Source organism: Chelonoidis abingdonii, chromosome 22, assembly GCF_003597395.2.
Source record: "Chelonoidis abingdonii isolate Lonesome George chromosome 22, CheloAbing_2.0, whole genome shotgun sequence".
Lineage (NCBI taxonomy): Eukaryota > Metazoa > Chordata > Testudines > Testudinidae > Chelonoidis > Chelonoidis abingdonii.
This window is the reverse complement of record NC_133790.1, coordinates 7100350-7125522: the sequence shown is the minus strand read 5'-3', so window position 1 is coordinate 7125522 and position 25173 is coordinate 7100350. Positions and strand designations below refer to the sequence as shown.

The 25173-nt window shown below is 41.6% G+C and overlaps 1 protein-coding gene across 1 annotated transcript in view; it reads left to right on the top strand.

Moving 5' to 3' along the window:
• The first annotated feature begins 433 nt into the window (after window positions 1–433).
• The window catches only part of TMEM120B (transmembrane protein 120B), a 36508-nt gene continuing 11768 nt past the window's right edge, over window positions 434–25173 (top strand). Inside the window, exons 1-6 of the mRNA XM_032800735.2 lie at window positions 434–634; window positions 10085–10203; window positions 13640–13756; window positions 14578–14637; window positions 17050–17145; window positions 20195–20284. Of these exons, the coding sequence (XP_032656626.1) occupies window positions 566–634; window positions 10085–10203; window positions 13640–13756; window positions 14578–14637; window positions 17050–17145; window positions 20195–20284 (551 nt within the window). The 5' untranslated portion in view covers window positions 434–565. The remainder of the gene's footprint in view (window positions 635–10084; window positions 10204–13639; window positions 13757–14577; window positions 14638–17049; window positions 17146–20194; window positions 20285–25173) is intronic.

The following is a 25173-nucleotide window of genomic DNA, read 5'->3' as shown; positions in this document are numbered from 1 at the left end:
ATGATTATTATATGCAATAATTGCATTTTTCTATCTATTGCTGGGAAAGAAACAATAAATCTCCAAGTGCAAAGTGTCCTTGGGGAGATCTCAGTTGACCTTGGCTGGCTGGGCTGGCAATGAAAGACGGCAGGTTTAGCAGAGCTTGGAAGCAGTAGCTGCTCTAAGCAGACCTTTTCCTTGTTTCTATAAAAGCTACAGAGGTCCTGCAGGAGCGAAGATCCGGGTCTGCAGGTTGTGTGCTGAGTGCACGGGCAGAGCAGCCAAAAGATTACAGTCACGGCTACCGCAGAGAGACTCACACAAGGCGGCAGCAGCACCAGGCAGCTGTTCTTTCGCATAGGGCAAATGGGGGGGGGAGAAGCAGAGCGTGGGAGCGCGCGTGCTCAGTAGCACTCCCAACCCCTGGGTTCGCATGATGACGTCAGGACCGGGTGTGCACGTGGCCCTAATACCAGCTGGGAGCTCGTGCTGCTGTTGCTGCCACAGCAGTTAGAAAATCACTCTAGGTCTCTGGAGCCTCCTTGAGGGGCTGAGCGCGCCTGGGGCTGGCTGCCCTTGCACCATGTTACTGCAGTTGGAGAGGTATCAGCGAGAGTGGCGAGAGCTGGAAGAGGAATTTCAGCAGCTCCAGGTGATGGGAAGCGGCAAGGTTTTGCAAAGAGGCCAGCCAGTGCTTTGCTTTGGGATGGGGGGAAGCGTTTGCTTTGCTGTGTATGTATCCACACCCCTTTGTGTCCCGGAGCTATGAGAGGGTTGGGACCGGGCCCTATCACAGCCAATGGGCTTCTAATGCAGGACTCTCTCAAGCTGGGTCATGGTGATTGAGGGAAGGAGATTTGAAAAACCTCTGTTAAAAATCCCAAATGCTTCACCACCGACAGAAGTGGTGTGTATTGGGGTGGGGGTGTCCTTTTTAAAAAATGTCTAAAAATGAATTATCGTCCTTCGGCCTTCCCCTGTGAGAGACACGCTCTGCAGCTGGAGTGAGACCTGGCATTTCTGATCATCTCTAGTATCAGATGAACCTAGGCTTGCATTAGAGGAAGCCTGTGATTGGTAACTGAGGAGGGAAAGCCTTGGGATTTGCCATGCATGGAAGGATTTATGCTGTGTGTCCGCAAGCTATAGCCTTCCTTTTGCTCACTGTGGCTAACAACTTCCTGGAGAAAGTAAAAGGCTATAGAAAGTCGCATTGGATCATGGATGCAATGCTTCTCAGTGAGGAGAGAAACTACTTGTCTAAGGATTTTATTTTTTCTAGAGAAAATTACTTTCTGTACAAAAAGATAATTCTGATTTTTTTTTTTTATTGAACAGTTTCTGACAAGCTCTTGGATTTATTCCTTTTGGTGTATTTTCATTCTGCTTGGGATGAAATAATTAACTGAAAAGCAATATTTAAAAAAAGCCTACAAACACTTCAGTGGTAGGTAATATCCTTAAACTTTTTTAGGGTCCATTAGTCAGTCTTTCAGTTTCTCATGATACCTGTTCCCATTGGAGAGTGTGTTATTTAACTTTATTTATGGAGTGATTATTGCAGTGTTATGAGAAAGTATTTTCTTTATTCATAATAAAATTAAATTATTCTGTATTTTTAATACAACAGCCAAATTAAAGCTGTTTTGGCATCCCCTGTATTAGTTCACCTGTAAATCTCAATAGCAGTATTTCATATCTATATTTGCTGGGGAAGGAGAATTTACATTATAAGACATGAAAAGATGTTAACTTGATGATGATTACTTTTCCAGATGCTGCTTTACTCTTATATTAAGTTTGAATTTAATTTGATTCACTCCTATTAGGGAATTCTGGTTCTCAGAAGATCAGATTCTAACAGCTTGTGGTTTTTGTGCTGTTTAGGGAATCTGCTGTACTTTGCATCTGGGCGTTGAAGATTTATTAGAAGGTAGGGTGGATGAGGTAATATCTTTTATTGGACCAACTTCTGTTGGTGAGAGAGACAAGCTTTCATGCTACGCAGGAGGCATTCACCTTAGCACATCCTTTCCAGTTAGTCTGTGGTTCTAATGTTATTTCTTAAATTGCAGAAACGCTATTTCTGCTGCTTACTGTAGCTGTATTCTGTGTGGAGAAAAGCGGAGAAAGCATTTCATGCAGATGTAAGCATGGGAATCCTGTAGCACTTCAGCATAGAAGTGGCTCGTCTTGGGGGTAATGCTGGAGTAACACCATTACTAAACATGGCTCTAGACATTTTATTACACTGATGAAACTTTAATGCAGGGTTGTGTGTGAATTTATATGAAGGGAAGGAGGTGAAGAAGGAGTCTCAGTGCGTTATTGCCTGCATTAAATGACAATTAAATAGCAAGCCTGAGCAGGCAGATGTGATATGTAATTTACGTGTTGTGCTCATGTGATGCTGCTGTAAAGTATCTGAGGTGGGAAATGCGTAATACTAGGAAAATTGCATGGAATATGTAGTTTCTGTAGCACTTTTTGTATGCAAGATAGATTACAAATGGTGCCTTATGTATGCTGTGGATTTCAGTCTGTCTATATCTAAATGCATCTACATACATGGTGAAAACTAGGCTCATTATTTACCAGCTCTACACTACACAATAGTGTAGAGAAGGAACTGAGGGTAGTTTGCTCACATGCTCCTACATAGCCTCAGTGTCTGGCATGAGGAAGCATGGGATGCATGTATGTAAAGGCACTGTATTTGTATGTGGTGAAGAGGCATGTTGAGTGGTTTTTTGTTGTTGTTGTCTTGTTAAATGAAAAGTTATTTAGTTCCCATATCAAGACAGCACCCTAAACTTCTAAGATGTTTAAAGTCCCTGCAGTACTACTTGCAAGAGTAAGTGTGTGAGCCCCAGCGCGCCACCAAATTCAAATTTGGCAAATCACTTTTATTGCAAATCACATTTCTTACAAGTCACAGTGCTGAATAAATATTTATTCTAGTCTAGTTAGTTTAGAGTTGTTAGGAATACAGTTCATAGGGGCATACTGAGACTTGGTGACAGCTAGAGCATATTCTCTTTAGACAGATTTGAGTCTCTGTCAGGTCTGGTAGGGACAATTTGGGGAAGCTCTCAGACATCAGTAAGGAACTGTCTTCAACTCCTTGGCCATATGGCAGCGTGCACCTTTGTGACCAATCATGCAAGGCTACACCTCTGCTTCTTCAAAAGTTGGTTGAGGACTGCCTATTCTCCGACCAGGGATGCATTGGACAGGCAGGTGCTGGTCTCCTTGCAAGTAAAGAACTCCCTAAACTGGTGGAATCAGCAACTCCATGTCTGTGTGGGCATCCCTTTCTTCTGCCCCATCAGTCACTCTAATGATGGATGGATGCCTGCTAGGGTGGGGAACCCACCTTGGCACCCGCACTTTTCAGGGCAGATAGAAAGTCCACGAAACTAGTCTCCAGATCAGTCTGGTGGAGCTTAGGAGAGTCAGGAATGCGTGCCTCAATTTCCTGCCCTTCATCAAGGGCAAAGCAATCAACATCATTGACAACATATCCTGCATGTTTTACATCAACAAGCAAGATCCCCCTCCTTGTGTGCCAGAGTTATAAAGCTCTGGAAGTGGTGCATAATTAACCATATCCAGATTTCAGCTGCTTAACTTCCTCGCATCCAGAACACCACAGCTGATGCCCTCGGGTAAACACTTCTCCTATGACTAGAAATAGGAGCTGGACATTTAGGTTCTACCAGATGTATTCCAGATACAGAGATGGCCAGAAATCAATCTTGTTCTCAGAGCTGTCAAAAAGAAGTGTTGTCTTTTCTGTTAAAGAGGGGGGACTTGGTCACTGCTCCCTGGGAGATGGTTTCCTTTTACTGCAGAAGAAGAATCTGTTCTTTTCCCCCCAACACTCCTAATTCTAAGGGTGATGACCAAAATCAGGTGGGGGTGGGTCGCAAGGTTATTGTGTGGGTGGGTGAGGAGTCACAGTTTTGCCACCCTTACTTCTGCATTGGTGTGTGGCCAGAGAGCAGTGGCTGTTGACCGGGCACCCAGCTCTGATGGCACTGCTGCCACCAGTAGCTGCGCAGATGTAAGGATGGCATGGTATGGTATTGCCACCCTTACTTCTGTGCTGCTGCCACCTTCAGAGCTGGGCCCTTGGCCAGCAACCGTCACTCTCTGGCCGCCCAGCTCTGAAGGCAGCAGCACAGAAGTAACAGTGGCAATACTGTAGCCCTCCTACAATAACCTTACGAGTTCCCCATAACCCTCTTTTGGGTCAGGACCCCTACAGTTACTACACTGTAAAATTTCAGATTTAAATATCTGAAATCATGAAATTTATGATTTTTTAAAAAATCCTATGACTGTGAAATTGACCAAAATGGACCATGAATTTAGTAGGGCCCTATGCATAACGTTTCTAAGATGTGGGCTTTCCAATCCATCCCTACACTCATAGGCTCTCATCATCTTGTGGCTCTAATGCTGCAACACCCTTTTCTCTGGCCTTCACAAATGCTGCCTTGCTTCACTCATTCAGAATGCTGCTGGAAGGATGACTTCTGTAGCCTGGTCTTTGACGCTTTTGTGCCTCCGCTGTCTCCCCCTTCTCTGTCGCATCAAACAAGCTACTTTGAGGTTACCTTCAAGGCCTTTCATGGACATCCCCCACCCTACCTGTTATCTCTCATTCGCTATTTAGAGGCTGACTCTGGCTCTGACTCATCAACAGTGCCAGCTTCCATCACGCACTAGTTACATTTTCAGACAAGCACCTTTGTGCTGTCCCTCCTTCTTGGGAGGAGTTCTCTGTAAACTCTGCCTATTATGATGATCAAGACTGTCTCATAGTTTTTCCCTGTCTGTAATGTATCACCTGTTGTCTCTTGTCTTGTCTCATACTCAGATTGTAAGCTCTCTGGGGAAGGGACTGACTTTTTGTTCTGTTTGTACAATGGCTGGTCCATGGTCCTGAGCAATGATTAGGGCCCCGTGGCGCTATGGTAACACAAATAATTTAATAAGACTCTTGGATTCTGTTTATTTGTGTGTTACTGACTTGATGGGTGACTTTGAGCAAGTAACTTATATGTTAATTTTCAAAAGTGAGTAGTGATTTTTGGATACCTTACTTCAGACATCTTAAAGGGGTCCCCCTCCCACCCTCACCCCCAAGTGCTGATCATCTGCTCTCTAGAAATGAGGCCTATTTAAGCTGTCTGAAGCTGGGCACCCTAAATTACTAGTTACCATGCCTTGGTTTCCCAATCTGTACATGTAGGAGGGATATTGAGACTAAATGTTTGTCAAGTGTTTTGAGTTAATTGACTGGAAGGGAGGAGCCAATGGATCTATATAGTTTTGGACCCCAAGGCACACCTCCACGCTAGAACCTTGAGGAGCACAATTCTGATGCGCAGGAAATGCTGAACCTCATGGCATATGCTCCTGGCAACCTGCCTTCTTCCTTCCAGCCCTGTGTGGCACAACCATACCAGTTCTACTGTCTAGCTGGGCCTCATGCAGCTATGGAAGGTGTGGTGTAAGGATTTTTCCCCATAGTGACTAAATAATCATGTGCGGGTGCGTACACGTGCATATGTGCACACAATTTATCTCTGTCTACTAGGTATGTCAGCATATTGCTGGTCTTTGTATACCAGCTAAATAAGCCTTGCAATAGCTCTGTGAGGTAAGTAGGTGTATGTGTATCTGGGTACATGTTCCATGCACAAGCCTAATTAATCAAAAGTGTGTGTGCAGTAGAAGAACAGACCTAATTTAAAAAAAAACAAAACAAAACCCACAAATTTAAATGTGCTATCATATTATGGTCACAATTTACACTCAGAATGCAAGTTTGATTTCCTAAATATGTAGGGAAAGATGACTTCCATTTGTATAAATGGGTAATCGTTGAGCCCATGACACTGCACAGCTTATGAACTCAAGGAAAGTTGCAGTATTTACAACTCTGTGGAGCTTATCAACTTCACACAGGTGCCTTTCTCCTAAGAAGCTAAAGTCCTTAAATGATCAGCACAGAGTTTTCCACATAGAAAGTTATGCACTCAAGTTAAACGTCCAGGGACGTATTTGACCTTTGGATTATGCTAGCTAACATAATAGGAGTCATGCACCCATTGAACTGCAAAAAGGGACCCTTTTGTAAACTTTCCCCATATATTTCTTAATGAGTAAATAGCGTCTCTCTTTTTTTTTTTTTTTTAAACAATTTTTCATGGACATTGATGTGGATTTTACAACAATTGTCTGCTTTCCTGCAGCTGTGGACCTCGCAATCTTTTACACCTATGTGTTTTTAATTAAAGTCTTTTAATGGAAGTTAAGGCAGAGTCAGAGTATAATATATTTAAGAACATTTTAACTCCCTTTGGAAATTAACTTTTTTTTATTTTTTTAACCAGACAATGTAAACAGTCAAAAGAATTGATTGCACAAGCTCAAGAGAAGCAGAATTAGTTAATATTTAAACTGCTTTCCATTAAAGAACTGATTCTTAAAAATTAATTTGAGGGACTCTATCCAGTCCTGGAGATAGTTATTTTGATTATAGCTTTGCTGCCACTACTTACAGAGGGTTTTGAAACTGAAATCCAGTGTATACAGTACAATTTGTGTTGCATTCGGATTGTGTGTGTATATATAGTGAACGTGTGTTAAACCCTTATGAGAAAAGAAGCAAATTTTTTTCTATGTATTTTTACTGCACTAAGTACTGCTGAATGATCTTAAGAAAACTGGCAAACATATAATTGAACTCCCTCTGATGTTTACTTGAAGTGTGATTAGTGGATAGACCTGCAATGCAAATATAGAATAATAGAAATGTAGTTCTGGAATGGACTTTTAAGAGGTCATCTAGTCCATCTCCTCATGTGAGGCAGGATTAAGTATACCTAGGACATCCTTGGCAGATGTTTGTCTAACTTGTTCTTAAAACTATAACCTGTGTCGATGCTTAGCTATGCTTTATAGTTAAAGTCCCTCCCCAACATCTAACCTAATTTTCCCTTGTTGCAAACCAATTACTTTTGTCCTACCCTGTGTGGACATGGAGAACAATTGATCCATCTTATTTATACATTTAACCCCTTCCTCTTCCCCGAGTCCAAAATTTTATAAAGCAATGACTAAGATTTTAAATTGGCAGCATAAAATTGGATTTAGGCACCAAAATAAGTGGCCCAAGTTTCAAAAACCTTGAACATCCAGAAGCGCCATTTGAAGTCAGTTGGCACTACTGAGTGCTCAGCATTTCTGAAGATCAAGCCACTTATTTTGGTGCCTAAGGATGAACTTGTAGCCTAACTGTAGTCACAGATATTTTTTTGAAAATCTTGGGCAATGTATTTGCCATAACAGTGTGTATAGTAAGGCTCTGTCTAATGTGTTAAATTGACTTTTGTGGGAGATGTGAAGGGGAAAAAAGAAGGTGGGGTTAATTATAAATGTAATGGGAACACCCTTTATGTTGGAATCAGAACTCTGCCAGCTACAACAGCTATACTCACTGGCATTACAGAAATGTGTATGTAATAAAGATTCTGTTCAGAAATGGGTAGTTACCCTTTCGTAGTATTCGACCGCTTTCTGTGTCCAGTGTATTCTGTGTCCAGGCATTTGTGTTGCTTATACACTTAGAATCACGCTTGCAGAACTCTTTATAGACAAACTTCCCTCAGCTAGTTCATAGCATAGTTGCTATTTGGCTTGTGATCATACTGTGTATAGATGAAAATGAAGTCTGGCTGGAATTGTATTTTGAAAAGGGCTTCTGACCTAGTTTGGACAAGGATTTGGTGTCTATACCATGAAATGAGTTGTGCTTGTCCAGGCTGTGTTGAAAACAGTTGTCTTACTGGTGGGGATGCAGTCAGCAGAGTAGAACATCTCTTTTAACAAAACAGACAGTGTGTGGCGTTCTAGCCAATATGTATCATGGTTTGCCATGATTGGTGTTGAGCTTGGTTTTCTGACTGTTGTGGATGGGATCAACCACTTTTACTCCAGGTTAGGAGGACCTGGGAGAAAGCTATGTCAGATGGTGGCTGTTAACTTATACAGAACAGTTATGTCTATCACATTCATCACCATAGCAGCTGAGCACTAAGTGATGTGACTACATCTGTCATGTTTGTGATCCCTCCCATTCTTTCCCTGGGGGAGAAGTGTGTTGCAGTAGTGTCTTGTCCTTGGAATTTTTTTTTAATATTTCACAAAAATACATGTTGCCCCATACGTTTGATAGAGAAGGCAAAGTTAAAGAAATATGCCTTGCACTTGGAGTGGAAGTTGGTGAAGTTTTTGATGCTCCTTAGTTCCTGTAGGTGTTCACTTCACTGGCCCCTGAGAAAGTTCTGTCTTCTGCAGCATTGAACTTCACCCTTCATGCAATTTTCTACAATGCGGTAGAGGAGACAAGCTATCACTCATGGTCCTCATCTCAAAGGTTTAGTTGATCTTTTAGCTACTCGATGACCTGGGCCCAGTATATCTTGAAGATCAGGACAGAGACCTTGAACGTGACTTGATATTCTGTGGGAAGCCAGCATAGCGAGTAGAAGACGGGTTTGATGTGATTGTTGGTAACGTGATATACTGCAGCATCTGTATCAGATAGAGCGTCCTAAGAGCTGAAGGCTTCATGCCCAGGTATATCACATTGCTTTAGTCCAACTGAGAGGTGATGAAGACTTGAATAACTGAGGCCAAGTTATCGTTCGTTAGGATTGGATGGTGTTTCCTAGCCAACAGGAGATGGTAGAAAGCGTTATTCGTGGATGCTGCAATGTGAGAGCTTAGTGCCAGTAGGAATCCAGGAGCATTCCTTAGGTACAGACTGACTTGACCGATTGTGGCTGTATACCTTCAACCAAATGAGACTGCATCATAGCTGCAGACTCTTCAGAGTTCTTTCCTGGGCCCACCGGCATAACCTCTGTCTTGTTTGGGTTTAGCTTCAGCCAGCTGGTGTGTCCATGATGTGGTGAATGACAGTTAGTGTTGAAGCAGCTTTAATGTGTACTTTTGTAGCCGACTAATTCAGCAAGGGCAATACAACCAACATAAAGACTGAAGACATTACCATGTTAGCCTGCAAGCTAAAATGAGGGGTGTGTGTAGGTGTGAGGAACATGCAGATGTGCTCACAGGCAGTGGAAAAGCCAGTAAAACAGTAATTTCTGGATTCAGAAAGTGAAAATATAACAGGTTGTGATGAGGAGGCTTTTCTTTAAAGAGGGCCTGTCAGGCTGCAGGGAATGGCAGACTTCAAACTATATCTGTTAATGAGAATATGGTACTGGTTACTAGTCATTCACATTTGTTTAATTAGCGAATGTGGTAAAGAGGGTTTTATGTTTTAAACAAGATCTGTTTTCCTCTTTTCTTCCTAGCTCTTCATCTCCCATTTTATCGTACAGTGAAATTGGAGTCCTTGATCTGTCATTTAACCAGCCATTTCACAGAAACAGACTGGGATGGAACATAGATTATGACTTTACTGAAGGATCAGACAGGAGGAGGAGATGATTTTTTTTTTTTGATTTTTTTTTTGAGTGGAAAAGCTCATTATGAAGTATAAATGACATTCTCAGTAACAGCAAGGGAAATGAAGAAAATAGGAGACATTCATCCTCCTCTTTATATAGGCTTTTTATTTTTTAAGTGAAATTTATAATCACTTGGACTGGGCATCTATGTGCCATAGGTATCCTGAGAAACTTTCATAGAATGAAACCAATTTATGATAAATGGAGCAGCTGGCCATATTTCAGCAGCAGATACCTTCCCCAGCAGGAATGACATCAAAATCATTAAAATTACTTTTGTTTTTGGTGGTGAGGACCCACAGCTCCAGTTGAAGTCACTGGGAGATGCAGATGTTAATAATCTCAAAACTAGGTTGTATGGTAAAAATAGCACCCACAATTACAGGCAAACCTGTTCCTTAGGCAGGCAGGAGAAAGCTGGAGAAGCAACTTGGGCCTCTGCTCTCCCAGAAAAACAGGATGTACCTTGTTTTTGTTTTTTATTTTTCTCCAAAAGTTTTTCTGACTTAGAGATTGCATCTTCTTTCTGCCTGTTTGCTCTCTTGTAGGAAACTCACAAGGTCTATAGACAGAAACTTGAAGAACTCAATAACTTGCAGACTGCATGCAGCAGCTCCATTCATAAACAGAAGAGGAAATTAAAAGACTTGAAATACAGCCTCCAACGGTAAAGGGATAGTCTTGGGGCGGGGGAGGAGGTCCCTGAGTGACTGAAATACAGGTTTATAATTATTATTTTGCTGCATGTCCAGTCTCCTAAAAAGCGAGCAGCCTTAGGTTATCACAGCTGTGTAAATCTTAATTTAACTACTACCATTATAGATTCATAGAAGTAGAAAAGACCAACTAGATCATCTAGTGTATCCTTCAGGAGCCAGTACAGAATTGCTCCTACAATATATTTTGTTATAGGAATATTTTTATACTATAGGACTGCAGTGCCATCAGCCTGTTACCCGTAGTTTTATTAGTAAGATAAAACTCAGTTCCTTCTAACTATGGAAAAGTCATGTGAATTTGTTGGTAGCAATGTGGTTGCATTTGAAGGTAAATTTTAATCTTCAATGGTATTCTTCCAATGTGGTGCTTGGATACTCAGCTCCCACCAACAACAGGACTTGTGTGCTTAATTCCATTGGCACTAAGCTAAAAATATTGCCTTTAGTGTGTCTCAAGGTTGCAGGCTATTTCCAGTTTTCACATTAATTTTTGTTTTACCCATTTTCCCATAAATTATAGGCTATGACAAATCACATGTAGCATGGGAATATTTTTAAGCCCAAAAACCTGTAACGGTAAAGCTATGTTCTTGCCAAATTTACAAAAACACTATGATGATTTAATGTTTTAGAGATAAATATATGGGGCATCTCTTCTGGCTTATTAGAGACTTTAATATACTTCTAAAACAGGATGATTGCAATATTTGTATTGGTTAACATTTGCTTCCCAATTCATCAAATATTTATCTTTGAGTGTGCTGTCAGTGTTACATCATATGTAAGCATTGATTAACCTCCAGAGTAAGGTACATGTTTATAGAGAAGGAGATGAGGAATTGATAGTGTTCTACTACATAGACTTCTAGTTATCGTCTACTAATATCTCCTTTTCAGAATATCCTGATGTGATCCAATTTATTGTCCCATTTCCAAGTGCGCAAGTGGTAAACGTTGAAAGAGGAACTCCCCTTTCTTTCTGCTCTGCCACTACAAAGGAATACTCCTGAGGGCATTCTGCACCAGAAAATTAAAAATTCTGCATCCAAAAAAAAAAATTCTGCACAGAATATTTTAAAATTTGCAGACTTTTATTTGTCAAATAAATGTGGAGGCTCCAGCATGGCACAGGGGAGCACAGGCCACTGGTTGCACAGAGGTGGGAGATCACTGTGCAGCCCCAGCCCCGGACATGGACTCAGCGGTGAGGTTGCACCCAACCCTGACACAGCGCAAGGACCCGGCCTGCCCCAGAAACACCCCAGGGCCCTGCTCCCTCTGTGGCAGATGCATCAGGTGTTGACAGGCAGGCTCAGCAAGGCAGGACCCAAGTATGGAGGGGCTTAGTGTGGGGGAATCCAGGTGTGAGTTGAGAAGGTTCTGTGTGGGGCAATCTGGGTGTGGGTGGCTCAGCAGGGGATCTGGCTGCAGGGAGGATCTGGATGCACAGGGGCTTGTTGGGGGTGGTTCTGGGTGCAATGGTAATGGGACTCTGTCAAGGGGTCCAGGTGAGAAGGTGGTTGGGGGTCTGGGTGTGGGGGGCTCAGTGGGAGGTCCAGATGCTGAGGGAGTGGGGCTCAGTTCAGTGGGGATCCAGATGTAGCTGGTTGGGGCTCGGTGGGGTGGGGATCCAAGTGTGGGTGGCTCATCGGGGTAGTCCAGGTGCAGTGGGGCTCATCAGAGGGGTTCTGTCTGTGTGTATGTGGGGGAGAGGCTCAGCAGGAGGGTCAGGGTATGAGTGGGGTCTGGATGCATGGGGTTTGGGCAGATGGAAAAGAAGCTCCCTGTACAGGGATCCCTCCCCCTGCAGCTGAGGAGTGATGGGTGCAGGAGGTGGGGGTGGGGAGTTTGCAGAGCTTCCTTCCACTGGGGGAGAAATCTGGGGATGGGTCTGTCCCAGCCCCAGATCCTGTGCAGAGGAAGAGGAAGTCCCATCCTCCCTAGCCCGGCTGGGACTAGCAGCTAAGGCCGGCATAGGATAGGAGCCACCAGCCAGGTATCCGCCCCGCCCCATGCCCCCACAGTAAGTTACCTCTCTGCCGGCTGCCCTGGGCACCCAAAACACACCACTGGGGAGGATCGCCTGACCGGTCTTGTGGCTTCCCTGTCAGAAAGTAACTTTTCTGTGGGGAAGCAAAAAAAAAATCTACAGGGACATAAATTCTGTGTATACGCGGTGGTGCAGAATTCCCCCAGGAGTAAAAGGAATCTGCATTTTTCCCCTGCGTTTTGAGCTCTGGCAGGCTGTTCCCTATCTGTTCACACATTGGCAGTTGCAACTGGAATAGTCTCTTAGTAGAGCTGGGCAGTAACTTTAAAAATCCACAGAAGTGTCATCTTGCTATTATAGTTTGGAGATGAAATTTGTCCCTCCTCCTCACCCCCCTCAAATTCTCTCTCCTTTGGTACAAAGCACTGAGCTCCGTATGACAATCTATTTAGAGGTTGTTTTGTTTTTTTTTAAATATCCACGATTGCACTATTTCAGCACTTATCTCTTCCATCCATCCATAAGAATTTTGTGTGTTGAGCAGCAGTATGATTGAAGGTAGAGTCACAAAGCAGTTAATGAAAAGCCCTCCTATTGCTCTAATATCGTCTGTATTCAGCAGTGCTAAAACTGGCACCACCTGCTGTCCGCAGAGCTGCTGTTGTCAATAGAGGAGACGTTGTGGGAAGAGCTGATCAGAAGGTCCTTTTCCCCTGCCTTCCTCCATCTAATGTACCATTAATTGTGTAGGGACCAAATCAATCTCTTGGATTTAAATTAGTTTAATGTCCTTTCGCCTGGGGCTCTGTAGGATGTATAATGTCACTTGGAAAGGCTATACAGCATGGGTTTGTTGGGTTTGGTTTATTTTTCCCCTTTCAGATTGCCTTTTATGAAGTTTATGGTCTGGATAGAGATTTTTCAATGTAAAGGCATGCTCAGATCAGTTTAGAATTTTTAAAAGCAAGCTTTTATAAAACATCTGTAAGACTATTTTTAAAAAATAATGAAAAGTTCCCTTTGAAAAGAGATTCATAACATTACTTAGCAGTTTTTTGAGATCGAAACATAGTAGAATCCTGCTAATGAACTGAGAAACAAAAAGCAAAACTGATCAGAACTTTTCACATTAGGTTATAATCATTGACTAGTCTTTCTGTTGCTTAAGCTGAACATGGTGTAAAAGTAAAGAAAGAGTGTAAACAGAGGAAAGGAATTTCTTTTTTTCAGCTGTAACAACCAAAGTTTAAAGGTAAGCTCTTGCTGTTAGAAGTGCTGGTAAGGAAATACCTTTATTTAAACAACAACAAAAAAAGTTGCCATATTTAAGCTGGTTTTATCCCCTTTAAAATACATTTTGTAAAAAGGGATCTGTATTTTCACCATCCTCTCAGGTGCAAACACACGTGTAGTCCTGAAGAATCTGATCTCGTACAGCAAATTAACACCCAGATCAAAGACAGGCAAAATGTTTTCTTTGACATGGAAGCCTATTTACCAAAGAGAAATGGGTATGTATTTATTAATCTTCCTAATATAAAGCTGTTACAAGTTTTTAGATCAATGTGTCTTTTCTAAAAGAATTTAACAGATATATCTGCAAAGAATGAGAGGAAAGTATAAGGTAAATGGAAGGGTAATATGGTAGGTAGCACAATAGACTGATGTTTTATCACATCCATGCTTGCGGGAGGATTGAAATGGAGAGGGAAAGATGAATCAGAAGTAAATTTTTCTTTCAAAAGAAAAATTCTCTATGGGCTCTAAGGCTTGACTAACCTGGAACTTCATTATTCAGAATATTCATGTAAACACTCCCATATTACAGTATAATCATATTGCCCTTTGGTACCAAGAGAGCTCTCATCTGTGGTACTCTGTCTTAACAGTACTGAGATGCCATTCATGGGCTGCTTCTTGGAGATGTAGCTATCTTGCTGTGAAAATATTAATCCAGTTTCCACGCCCCTGATTGTTTTGAGTGTTAATTCATAATTTCTCCTGATCTCTAACACTACAGAGAGTAAAGAAGCCTTCCACCAGAATCTTTTTATCTGTCTTACTCATTAAAATGTTTGATTTTAAAAAAGCGAACCAATTGCCAACTAATATTGAGGATCAGTTTGAAGAGAGCACTGATATGTATTCCTAGGGCACCATCTGCATTTTAAATACATTTCTGTAGTTTTATCTCTTGCTTGCTATAATTAAAAATTTAGACCAAAATATACAGTATTGCGTATTGGAATTGGATTGTCTCTCTAAGTCTAGCCTGCAGGGCAGTGGTTCTTTTGTATTAAAATTAAATGGATTGATCTGTTTTGTCTTTCAGTTTGTACTTAAATCTGGTGCTGGGAAATGTGAATGTAACTCTTCTAAGTAATCAGGCAAAGTAAGTGGTTTTTTGTTCTTTCTTTTTTTACAGTTCTTCCCAGTTAGTAGAAGACAGATGTTTAAGTACGGTATAGGTGTATTTTTGTTTTTTTTCCCATTGCATGAGCAGGGTATTGGCCTTGGGCTATGTACTATTCAAAATACTGTAAATTCAGTGGAATTACACCATGGATAAATCTGGCAATCTGACAACTTGTTGTTAAACAACTAGTCTAATATTTGGGGGCTACACACATGGACTTCATAGTGAAGAAGAGCATAAATTGTGCCTTTTTTTTGTTTTGGAACTGTATAAATAGCAGTGTGATTCCAGCTATATTGGCTCTCAGTGGCTTCCAGAGAAAACTTGATCCATTTATAAATAGAAAAGAAGAAAAATATATATGTACCTGCCAGTCCTGAAACTAGCCCTTCAAATTTTAATTAAGCTGGGTTCTCTCTGGCTTGTACCTAATCATCAGTAATAAAGAATCTGCAGACCAGACTGTGACCTCCAGTTAAACATCCGTAACCCCATTGTCTTCAAGGTATTTGCTGTGTGAATCCCTGTTGTGCGACCATGTTAAGGACTGGTGTTACTGAGGACAGAGTCTGACCCTAGAATTGGAAGTATAATTATAGTTTTGAGTAGAAATGTGATGTGTTTGCAGTTGGAGTACCTAAGCTCTGGTTCTGTCTTCACCACAACCTGTTTAATCTTGGTTAATTGAAGTATAAAATTAATATTCATGGTGTATCTCAGGGATGCTGTCAGCAGCCTGCAAAAACTGAACAAACTCTCTGAAGAGTCCGTTCTAGCTCCAGCACTTTTCAACCAGCGATATTCCACCAACATCCTCCCACAAGTTCATGTACGTGGATGACATTGCACTGGCTACTCAGGCTGCCTCATTTGAAACCTCAGAAAAGGTTCAAGAACAGGACTTTAAAAGCCTTAGAAATCTGTTTTCAGGTGTTTAAAGCCAAATGCCTCAAACACTGGTCTCAGCTTTCCATTTGAATAATAGGCAGGCCAAGAAGACATTAAATATCAATTTCTGTGGGTCACTGTTGATGTACGATCATAATCCTGGATAACCCTGAACTGCACATTCAGCTTCCTTCGCCACCTTGAACAAACCAAAAGGAAAATGAAGGCCAGGGTCAACATCATACAGAAACTTTTAAGAACATCATGAGGAAGCAACACCTGCATACATCAACTATTGACACCAGCCTTTCTCCATTCCACAGCGGAATATTGTGCCCCAATTTGGAGCCAAAGCCCATGCGCTATTTTAGAGGACACAGAAATTAATGTTGCTCTTTGCATAATCAGCAACAACCTCATGGCTATTGGCACTGGCTAACATTATGCCAGCAAATATCTGACAAGATGCTGCAACAGTTAGAGAGAACATAAAGATTGTGGCAAGTACCACACTACTGCTCCCTCATGACCTAGAAAGCACACGCATCCACACCCTCGCCACTGACTAACGTTGAGAAAACCCTTCTGGTTTTGTGCCTCAGCCCTCCTAGCAGAAGATAAAGATGTTTGCAGAAGATGGTCTGAAGCCTGGGCGGCTGCCAACATGCCAAACAGAAATCTAATCCATGACCCCAACTGTGCAAGTGCTGGGCTTCTCCCCACGGCACATAGGCACAGCTATAAATCATATCTGCACCTGACATGGAAGATATGCATACTTACTCCATAGGAGGAAAGTGAGTGCAGACTGTCGGCAACATCACATCGGATGATTGCTCATCCTGGAGGAGTCACAGCCATTCAGGTGGCAGCCCTGCTCTGAACTGGATAAGAGACCTTAAGATCCAGCTGTAGTCACATCGTTGCTTTCATTGTTCCACTATCACCATACAGAAGGAAGTAGTCTAATAATATTTACTATCTTGCAGGGTGTTGAAATTGAATTAATTCATGTTAACATAGAGCTTTATTAAAGTGAAGCCTCTCTCAGTGGTGCCATATAAGTACAAAGGTCTTACTTCTATTATACCGTGCTTGCATTTTCTCAATGGGGGTGGGGGGGAAATGGAAGAGTGAGGGCTATGTTGTGGTTTTGGGTGGTGGTTGTTTTTTGTTTTGTTTTGTTTTTGGGGTGGGGGGACAGATGTGGAAGGAATGTTCTTCAGGATTACTTTAAAGCTTGTTTTTGTGTGTGTGTGCCCTGCCCCCGCCACCCCCATGATAGTTGATAAGAAAAGCACTCAAGAAAAAACTCTATTAATATTAATTAAAGACTTTTTTTGTCTTTGGACAGATAGTGTGTTAAGTGTTCTACATGTACAAGTAGAGTTCCCATTCTACATACAATGTAAACCGGTTTTAAAACCACAAATATGTAGATGTTTTACTTGTTTTTAATGGCAGAAATATTAATGCTTTTACATTATTTTGTCATCCCAGGTTTGCCTACAAAGATGAATATGAAAAGTTCAAACTTTATTTGACAATAATCTTGTTACTTGGTGCTGTAGCATGCAGGTTTATTCTTCATTACAGGTAAGGCAATACTTTTATTTCTGATTAAACATTTTAAATAAAAATATAGTGTTGAATGTTTAGTTAGAATCCACTATGTTCTCTGCATCTCAGTATCGGAAGTTGTTAAACAAAACTGTTAACTGTATTGTGATCAGTGCAGAACACAGAGTTAAGGGGTGCCGTCAAGATAAATCATAGTGCTGATCCTGAAAACACTTACACTTGTGAGTAGTCCCATTTTCTTCAGTGGAGCTATTTATGTACATAAAAATTATTCATGTGGAAATATTTGGAGGATCAGGCACCATATCTTTTAAAACCAATTTTGCTTTCCTTTGAACTATAAATTATTACAGCTGAAAGAATTTTTAAATTTACTATTTAATAGGGCTGTCAAGTGATTTAAAAAAAATAATCGTGATTAATCGTACTGTTAAACAATAATAGAATACCATTTATTTAAATATTTTTGAATGTCTTTTACATTTTTCAAATATATTGATTTTAATTACAACACAGAATACAAAGTGTACAGTGCTCACTTTATATTTATTTTTTATTAGAAGTGTTTGCGCTCTAACAAGACAAAAGAAATAGTATTTTCCAATTCACCTAAAACAAGTACTGTAATGCAATCTCTTAACATGGAAGTTGAACGTACAAATATAGAATTATGTACAAAAATAGTGTACAAAAATAAAACAATCTAAAATTTTAGAGCTTGCAAGTCCACTCGGTTCTACTTGTTCAGCCACTCACTCAAACAAGTTTGTTTACATTTGCAGGAGATAATGCTGCCCGCTTCTTGTTTACGATGTCACCTGAAAGTGAGAACAGGTGTTCTCATGGCACTGTTGTAGCTGACATTGCAAGATATTTACTTGCTAGATGTGCATGCTTCAACCACCATTCAGGGGACATGCATCCATGTTGATAATGGGTTCTGTTTAAAAAAAAATCCAAAGCAGTGTGGACCGACGCATGTTCATTTTCATTATCTGAGTCAGATTCCAACAGTAGAAGGTTGATTTTCTTTTTTGGTGGTTTGGGTTCTATAGTTTCCACACTGAAGTGTTGCTCTTTGAAGACTTACGAAAGCATGATCCACACCTCGTCCCTCTGAGATTTCGGAAGGCACTTTAGATTCTTAAATTATGGGTCAAGTGCTGTAGCTATCTTTACAAATCTCACATTGGTACCTTCTTTGTGTGTTGTTAAATCCGCAGTGAAAGTGTTCTTAAAATGAACATGTGCTAGGTCATTGTCCGAGAATGCTATTACTTGAAGTATATGGCAGAATGCGGGTAAAACAGAGCAGAGGACATACAATTCTCATCCAAGGAGTTCAGTCACAAATTTAATTAACACATTTTTTTTTAATGAGCATCAGCAAGGAAGCATGTCCTTTGGAATGGGGGCCAAAGCATGAAGGGGCATATGAATGTTTAGCATATCTGGCACATAAATACCTTGCAATGCTGGCTACAAAAGTGCCATGCAAATGCTTGTTCTCACATTCTGGTGAAGAGGGCAGCATTATCTCCTGTAAATGTAAACAAACTTGTTTGTCTTGAGTATCAGAGGGATAACCGTGCTGGTCCGTATCCACAAAAACAACGAGGAGTCCGGTGGCACCTTAAAGACTAAAATATTTATTTGGGCATAAGCTTTCGTGGGTAAAAAACCCACTTCTTCACATGCATCAAATAATGCCCAAATAAATCTGTTAGCTTTTAAGGTGCCACCTGACTCCTCCTTGTTTTTGTTTGTCTGTGTAATTGGCTGAACAAGAAGTAGGACTGAGTACACTTGTAGCCTCTGAAGTTTTACATTGTTTTGTTTTTGAGTGGAGTTATGTAAGTTGCACTTTCAGGGCAAAGAGATTACACTACAGTACTTTGTATGAGGTGAATTGAAAAACACTTTCTTCTGTTTATCATTTTTACAATGCAAATTTTGTAATAAAAATATACACTTTGATTTCAATTACAACACAAATCCAAGATGTATATGAAAATGTAGAAAAACATCCAAAATATTTAATATATTTCAATTGGTAGTCTCTTGTTTAACAGTGTGGTTGAAACTGTAATTAATTGTGATTAATTATTCTGAGTTAATCGCGTGAATTAATTGCAATTAATTGACAGCTCTACTACTTAATTATTTGTTTATGTATTTAGCTCAGCTTGGAGAATGGTAGACTCTTTTTTTCTTCTTTTTTTTTTTTCTCCTTGCTGGTGGTCATGCTCTGACAGCATTATAATTTTGGGACTGCAAACATTGCAGGGGAATGTGCAAATCAAAGCAAACATTGTCCTTTCTAAACATAAATTTTAAAAAATGTCTCTGGCATTGTACAACTTCTTGTATTTAATTGTTAACTGGAGGGCCAGGCTCCAGTTTTGCGAAGTTCCGTTTTAAATCTGCCATGAATGCACCATCATTTGTTAAGGATATAATTACCTGGAATGCATAAATGCTCAGGGTCGTCTAGACTTTAGACTTTAAACTTTAGGATGTCTAAATAGGGGAGTTTTTCAGGTCTTGAAAACAGAGTACAGCGCTCTACTGTGTTATTAGTTGATTGGATTTATATAGATCTAATAGTATCTGCTCATTGAATTAGACTGAAAATGCCTGTGTAAATTGGATCATCTGCTTCTTCTATGGTGCACTCCCTCCTTCAAATGGAATTAATGTCATCTCTACACACCTGCTCATCAGCCTGGGATCTCAAGTCTTTTATCACATAGCACTTTCCCAGTATCCCAGAGTAACAGAGTCTGTTTCTCTCCCCCACCCGCCCTGCAAATTTGCATAGTTGTTGTAGAAAAGGCACAGTGTAGGGGTTGTGTATGGGTTTTTCAGCAGGACTAATCATGTGTAACATTAGGCATGTACTTAAGGGTTTGCAGGATCAGGGCCTTTATGTCTGTGGTTTCAGACAAACTATTTTTCACTTACACTGTTCTCGGGGTAGGGAGGAGAATAATCTTGAAATGGATATTTATCATAAGGCTTTTTTTGTTTGTTTGTTTGTTTTTTTGTTTACTCTTTTTAATAGGGTGACAGATGAAGTGTTTAACTTCCTGTTGGTGTGGTATTACTGCACATTGACAATAAGGGAAAGCATTCTCATCAGCAATGGCTCAAGGTACCGTGTGATACTCCAAAGTAATTAAAAGCGCAGGATTCACTTAAAACAAAAAGGCAAACATGGTTTATTGTTGGAGTCCCAGTGAGGTTGGGATAAAAATCCTGCTGAACAGTCCTTTTTATCTGACCATTTTAAACATCCATTTCCAAACACACACACATCCAATTCAGTTATCTAATGCATATGACAGCACTTTGTGTGTAGCCAGTTTCACTGTTCCCCTTATAGTCAGTCAGTCTCTCTTGCTGAAGAGACTTTTATAAACATTAATGGAGGAGCAGAAAAATCTCTTGAATCTTACTTCAAAGGAATTAAAAAATATAATTTCATAATATTTAGAGCAGTGAATTAAAAAAACAAAACAGAATCCACTCTCCTCCCCCTCCTAAAAAAACAAAAACAGGTGACAGTCAGTCAATTTTAAGATAAATCAAGTTGACAGTGTCCTTTCAGTCAAACCATATTAGGGAATAACTTTGCACTTCCAGGGGACATGACGTCCATGACCCCTCCCCCTCAATGTTCAGATTCCCTAGTCTGAGTGGTGGAAATTGTAGTTGCGTCCTCAGAGTCCTACAGTATTCCAAAGAAGCATTGCTAATAGTGGCTTTGAACTAGGGATGTCCTTCATTCCCCTTCTTATGGCTGGATATATAGCCATTAAAAAACAAACTAACTCCATGAGACATGAAACAACACTCTGCCAGATGACTTTTTGCCTGATTTTGTTGTTTAAGCCCTGTGTATATTCCACAGGACATCTATAGTAAACCAGTGCAAATGCTGAGATGTGCTGTGCTGCATATACTTTTAGCAGTGGTTATACCTAGTGCCATTTCAGGACCTCTCCCAATGTCCTAGCAGCCAGCCAACTCACATTCCTCAAGTGCCTGGCTAGAAAGGACAATAATTGGGTCACTGCGTTCTTCTCACACCAGTTTTACACTGGTACACTGGTGTCACTCTAACTTCATTATTTCTTATGTACATGGGTGTAACAGAGACACATTGTTGCTTGTGAGGTCAGATCTGATGGCCCCCTGCTGTTTTGCTACTCATCCATTGTAGGTTGACCCTCGCTAGGGAAAGGGAAAACGCACACAATCTTGATAATGAATACACGTGCGCGCGCGCACACACACACGCTGCTGCTGCTGCTGCTGCTGTATTAATTAGTTCTCTCTCTAATTTGGCTTGTTTGCCATACTTTGAATAAGCAAAACCACTTTACTTCAACTTCACGTGTGCATCCTTGTCCAATAAACACCACCCTGGGGAACTAAATGGCTTATAAACTCCCTCTTAATTGAACTTAATACATGAGTAAACCAACTGAAATGGTGGTGGTAGAAGACTTGTGTTGACAGCACAGCGTACATATAATTAAGCAGTAATAAATGAGGTGCAGAATGTTTACTGGGGTTTAATGATGAACTGGGAGGAGTTTATGTCCAGTTATCTCAATCAGTCACTTTTCCAAAGCCTTGTATTAAAGTCATTTCTCCTGTTACATACTAAAAATGGAGAGGCAGGAAACCTCCATATGAAGTGGTGCTTGAAGGATGCGTGTACAAAACATTTCTGGGGAAACTCATGCCTAATTAGCTAATACAATTGCTTGCGGTCTTCAGAGATGATTCATCTAAATTAATCCGTATTATAGATGAAGCTACAAAACTGAATATAATCACAGGATTGTAGCAACAATTTTTTTACAAGTACCAGTGTACTGGCATAAAATTAACAAATGTAGCCACGGTACCGTTTTTTTTTTTTTTTTTTTAAAAACCTTCTATTTTGCCTCTAGTTTAATTTCAGGAAAGCAGTTGTCTCTAGACTAGTGGTTTTCAAACTGCAGGTCATGACCCAGTACTGGGTCACGGAATGTAAGGCACTGGGTCGTAGTGGATCTGGTCAGCACCGCTGACGAGGCCCTTTAAAAGTCCAGGCTGCAGTGCTGCCTGGCTAAGGTAGGCTAGTCCCTACCTGTTCTGACACCGTGCTGCACTCCAGAAGTGGCCAGCAGCAGGTCTGGCTCCTAGGTGGTGGGGAGTGGGCGTCACAGGGTTCTGCATGCTGCCCCTCCCCTGAGCACCTGCTCTGCACTTCCATTGGCTCGTTCCCGGCCAGTGGGATCTGGTAGGGGGTGTGTGTGTGTGTGTGCCTATGGCGAGAGTCGTGTGGAGCTGCTCACGTGCCTCCACCTAGGAGCCAGACAAGCTGCTGACTGCTTCCAGGGCGCAGCGTGGTTTGCGGTGCCAGGACAGGCAAGAAGCCTGCCTGAGCACCCCTGCTGTGCTGCTGACCAAGAGCCACTTGAGGTAAGACTGGACCCCAACCATGCACCCCAATCTCCTGCCCCAGCCCTAAGCCCCCCCAAACCCGGAGCCCTTCCTGCATCCCAAACCCCTCATCCTTGGCCCCACCCCAGAGCCCGCACCCCCAATCCAGAGCCCTGACCCCTTCCTGCACTCCAGCCATGAGCCCCCCCACCCCAGACCCCTCTCCTGCAGCCCAAACCCATCATCCCCGCAATCCTCACTACTGCACCCCAGCCCTAAGCCCCTCCCATACCCCAAACCCCTGATCCCTAGCTCCATTAAGTCATGCGCATCAATAATTTTCTTCAACTGGGTCACCAGAAAAAAAGTTTGAAACCCAGTGCTCTAGACCATTAATGATATCAAATGGCATGTGGTTTACATTAAGAGGTTTAACCATTTAAATATTAGCTGCACATGGTGGTTGGGGGAATGGGGCATGCTTTTTAATAAAGAATCTCAGAAAGGGTTTTTTTTGTTTGTTTTTGTTTTTTTGGGTAGTTCTTTGTATTTCTGCTTGCATTTTGTCTTAAATTTCAGGAACATGAGGTTGGTGTTCCTTGGTTGGATGGGCAATCACTGGAGGTCTCAGATGTGGATTGTGACTTTTACCTGCCTTTAATTGAAGCAGAGATGTTAAATCTTTACCACAGATCTTTCCTCCTAAGACTGTTTGTTTGGCTGTTTAATTCAGAGTTTTAAAACAGTCTGAATAAATATTATTTAACTTCTTTTAAACTAGATTTCACTTTGATGACATATCTGATGTCATCCTGCCAGTTCCCCGGTTGTCTATAGTCTTCTAGGGAAAATGTCAGACGTGACCTGGATTTCTACTGTTGGTTTCTGTTTTTTTTAACAACAAAAAATCCCAAACCATGTCAGGCCTTTGTTATGCATCGTAAAGAAGCAAACAAGGCACAGCCACAAATCAGCCATAGAAACATGGATGTCTATGAGCAGATTGAATGGGGGATGCAGGAGAAAGGGTCTGACAGGGAGCAGCAGCAGTGCTGTGCGAAAGCGAAGGAATTGTGGCAGGCATACCAGAAAGCCAGGGAGGCCAACAGTCAACTTGATGCTGAGCCACAGATCTACCACTTTTACAAGAACTGCATGCTGTACTTGGAGGAAACGCCACCAGCATCTTGCACATCTCCAAGGAGCCTGAGTCATTGGCTCCTGGTGTGAACAGCAAGGAGGAGGAGAAGAGGGAGGATGGGGGACGTGCGACCGTGAGCGGGGAGATCGTTGAGCTGTGCTGTGAGCCAGGACCCGTTTGAGACTCCACAGTCTAGTCAGTCCTGACAGTCAAGTACAGGTGAACCTGATACAGGGGGAAGAACCTTGGGTAAGTGTGTAAATGTATTTCCCATTACGGTGATGGTGCCCCCAACTTAGCAGGACATAGCTATTGACTTTCCTTTCTTTTATTTGTACTAAAAGAGCTAGTGGTACAACAGGTAACACCTGCTTTTCATTCCCTTGTGGAGTTAAGCAGGGGACTCCTTATGGAGCAGTTTATGTACCTGGGGTTGTCCCTTGAATTCTCCTGAGAGATCTCAGTGAAACTTCCACTGAGATACTTTGCAGTCTTCTCCGAAAGGTTTCTAGGGATGGCAGCCTTATTTCTTCCTCTGAGGAAGGACTCTTTTCCATGCCAGTCAGCGATAACTTTGGCAGGCAGCATTTCATAAACAGGTTAGCAGCATACTGGCTCAGGTGACTTTGGAACGCCAGCAGCAACTGTGTTGTTTGTGCCTTTGTTACTCTCAGAAGTGAGAGATCAGCTAAAATCACCACCACCTGTGGAAACTTGTGACCGTGTTCAGTGCCATTGCCAAATATTCAGTTTCATGCAACTGAGCCATTCCCATCTCATTTCCCTCAGCCTTGGCCAGCCATACTCACCATGTGAGTGGGGCCATGCACAAACACTCTGAAGCAGAAGTGTCAGTAAGCATGTCTTGTTTAAAACTTTCGGAGAGCAAGGGAAGGGAGTTCTGAACTTTAACTTTTGCTTTCTGTTGTACCGTTTTAGTATAGTCACCTCTGTCTGTTTTGTCTGCAGCTGCTGGAGGGCAGAAGGAGAAAAAGAGAACCCAGGATGACAATTTCAGTGAGATTGTGGAAGCCAGAGCTGCGTCAGACCATGAACAGAGGCCCTGGAGGATGAATATTGCAGACACTAGGGAGAAACACTAGGACGTAATGGAGCATCTCCGACAGCAAACGCAGATGCTGCAGACACTAGTGGACCTACAGGGTCCACAATCCCAGGTTCATCTCCCTTTGCAGTCCATGGAGAACTCCAGTATAGCAACTCCCTACGCCCCATCAACATTCCACGTGGCATCAGGGATGCATCCCTAGCCCTCCATACAGGAGACATGGTGGACCAACACAACGTCAGCTATAGTTGCTGTATGTATAGCAAACATGGACATGAATGTTCCATCCCCTTCTTTATGCTCTGTTCCATAAATTTATTAAGGTTGTAATATATTTGCTTTTAAATTTCACAGATCTTTTTGTGAAGTGTTGTTACTTAATAAAATTATTATT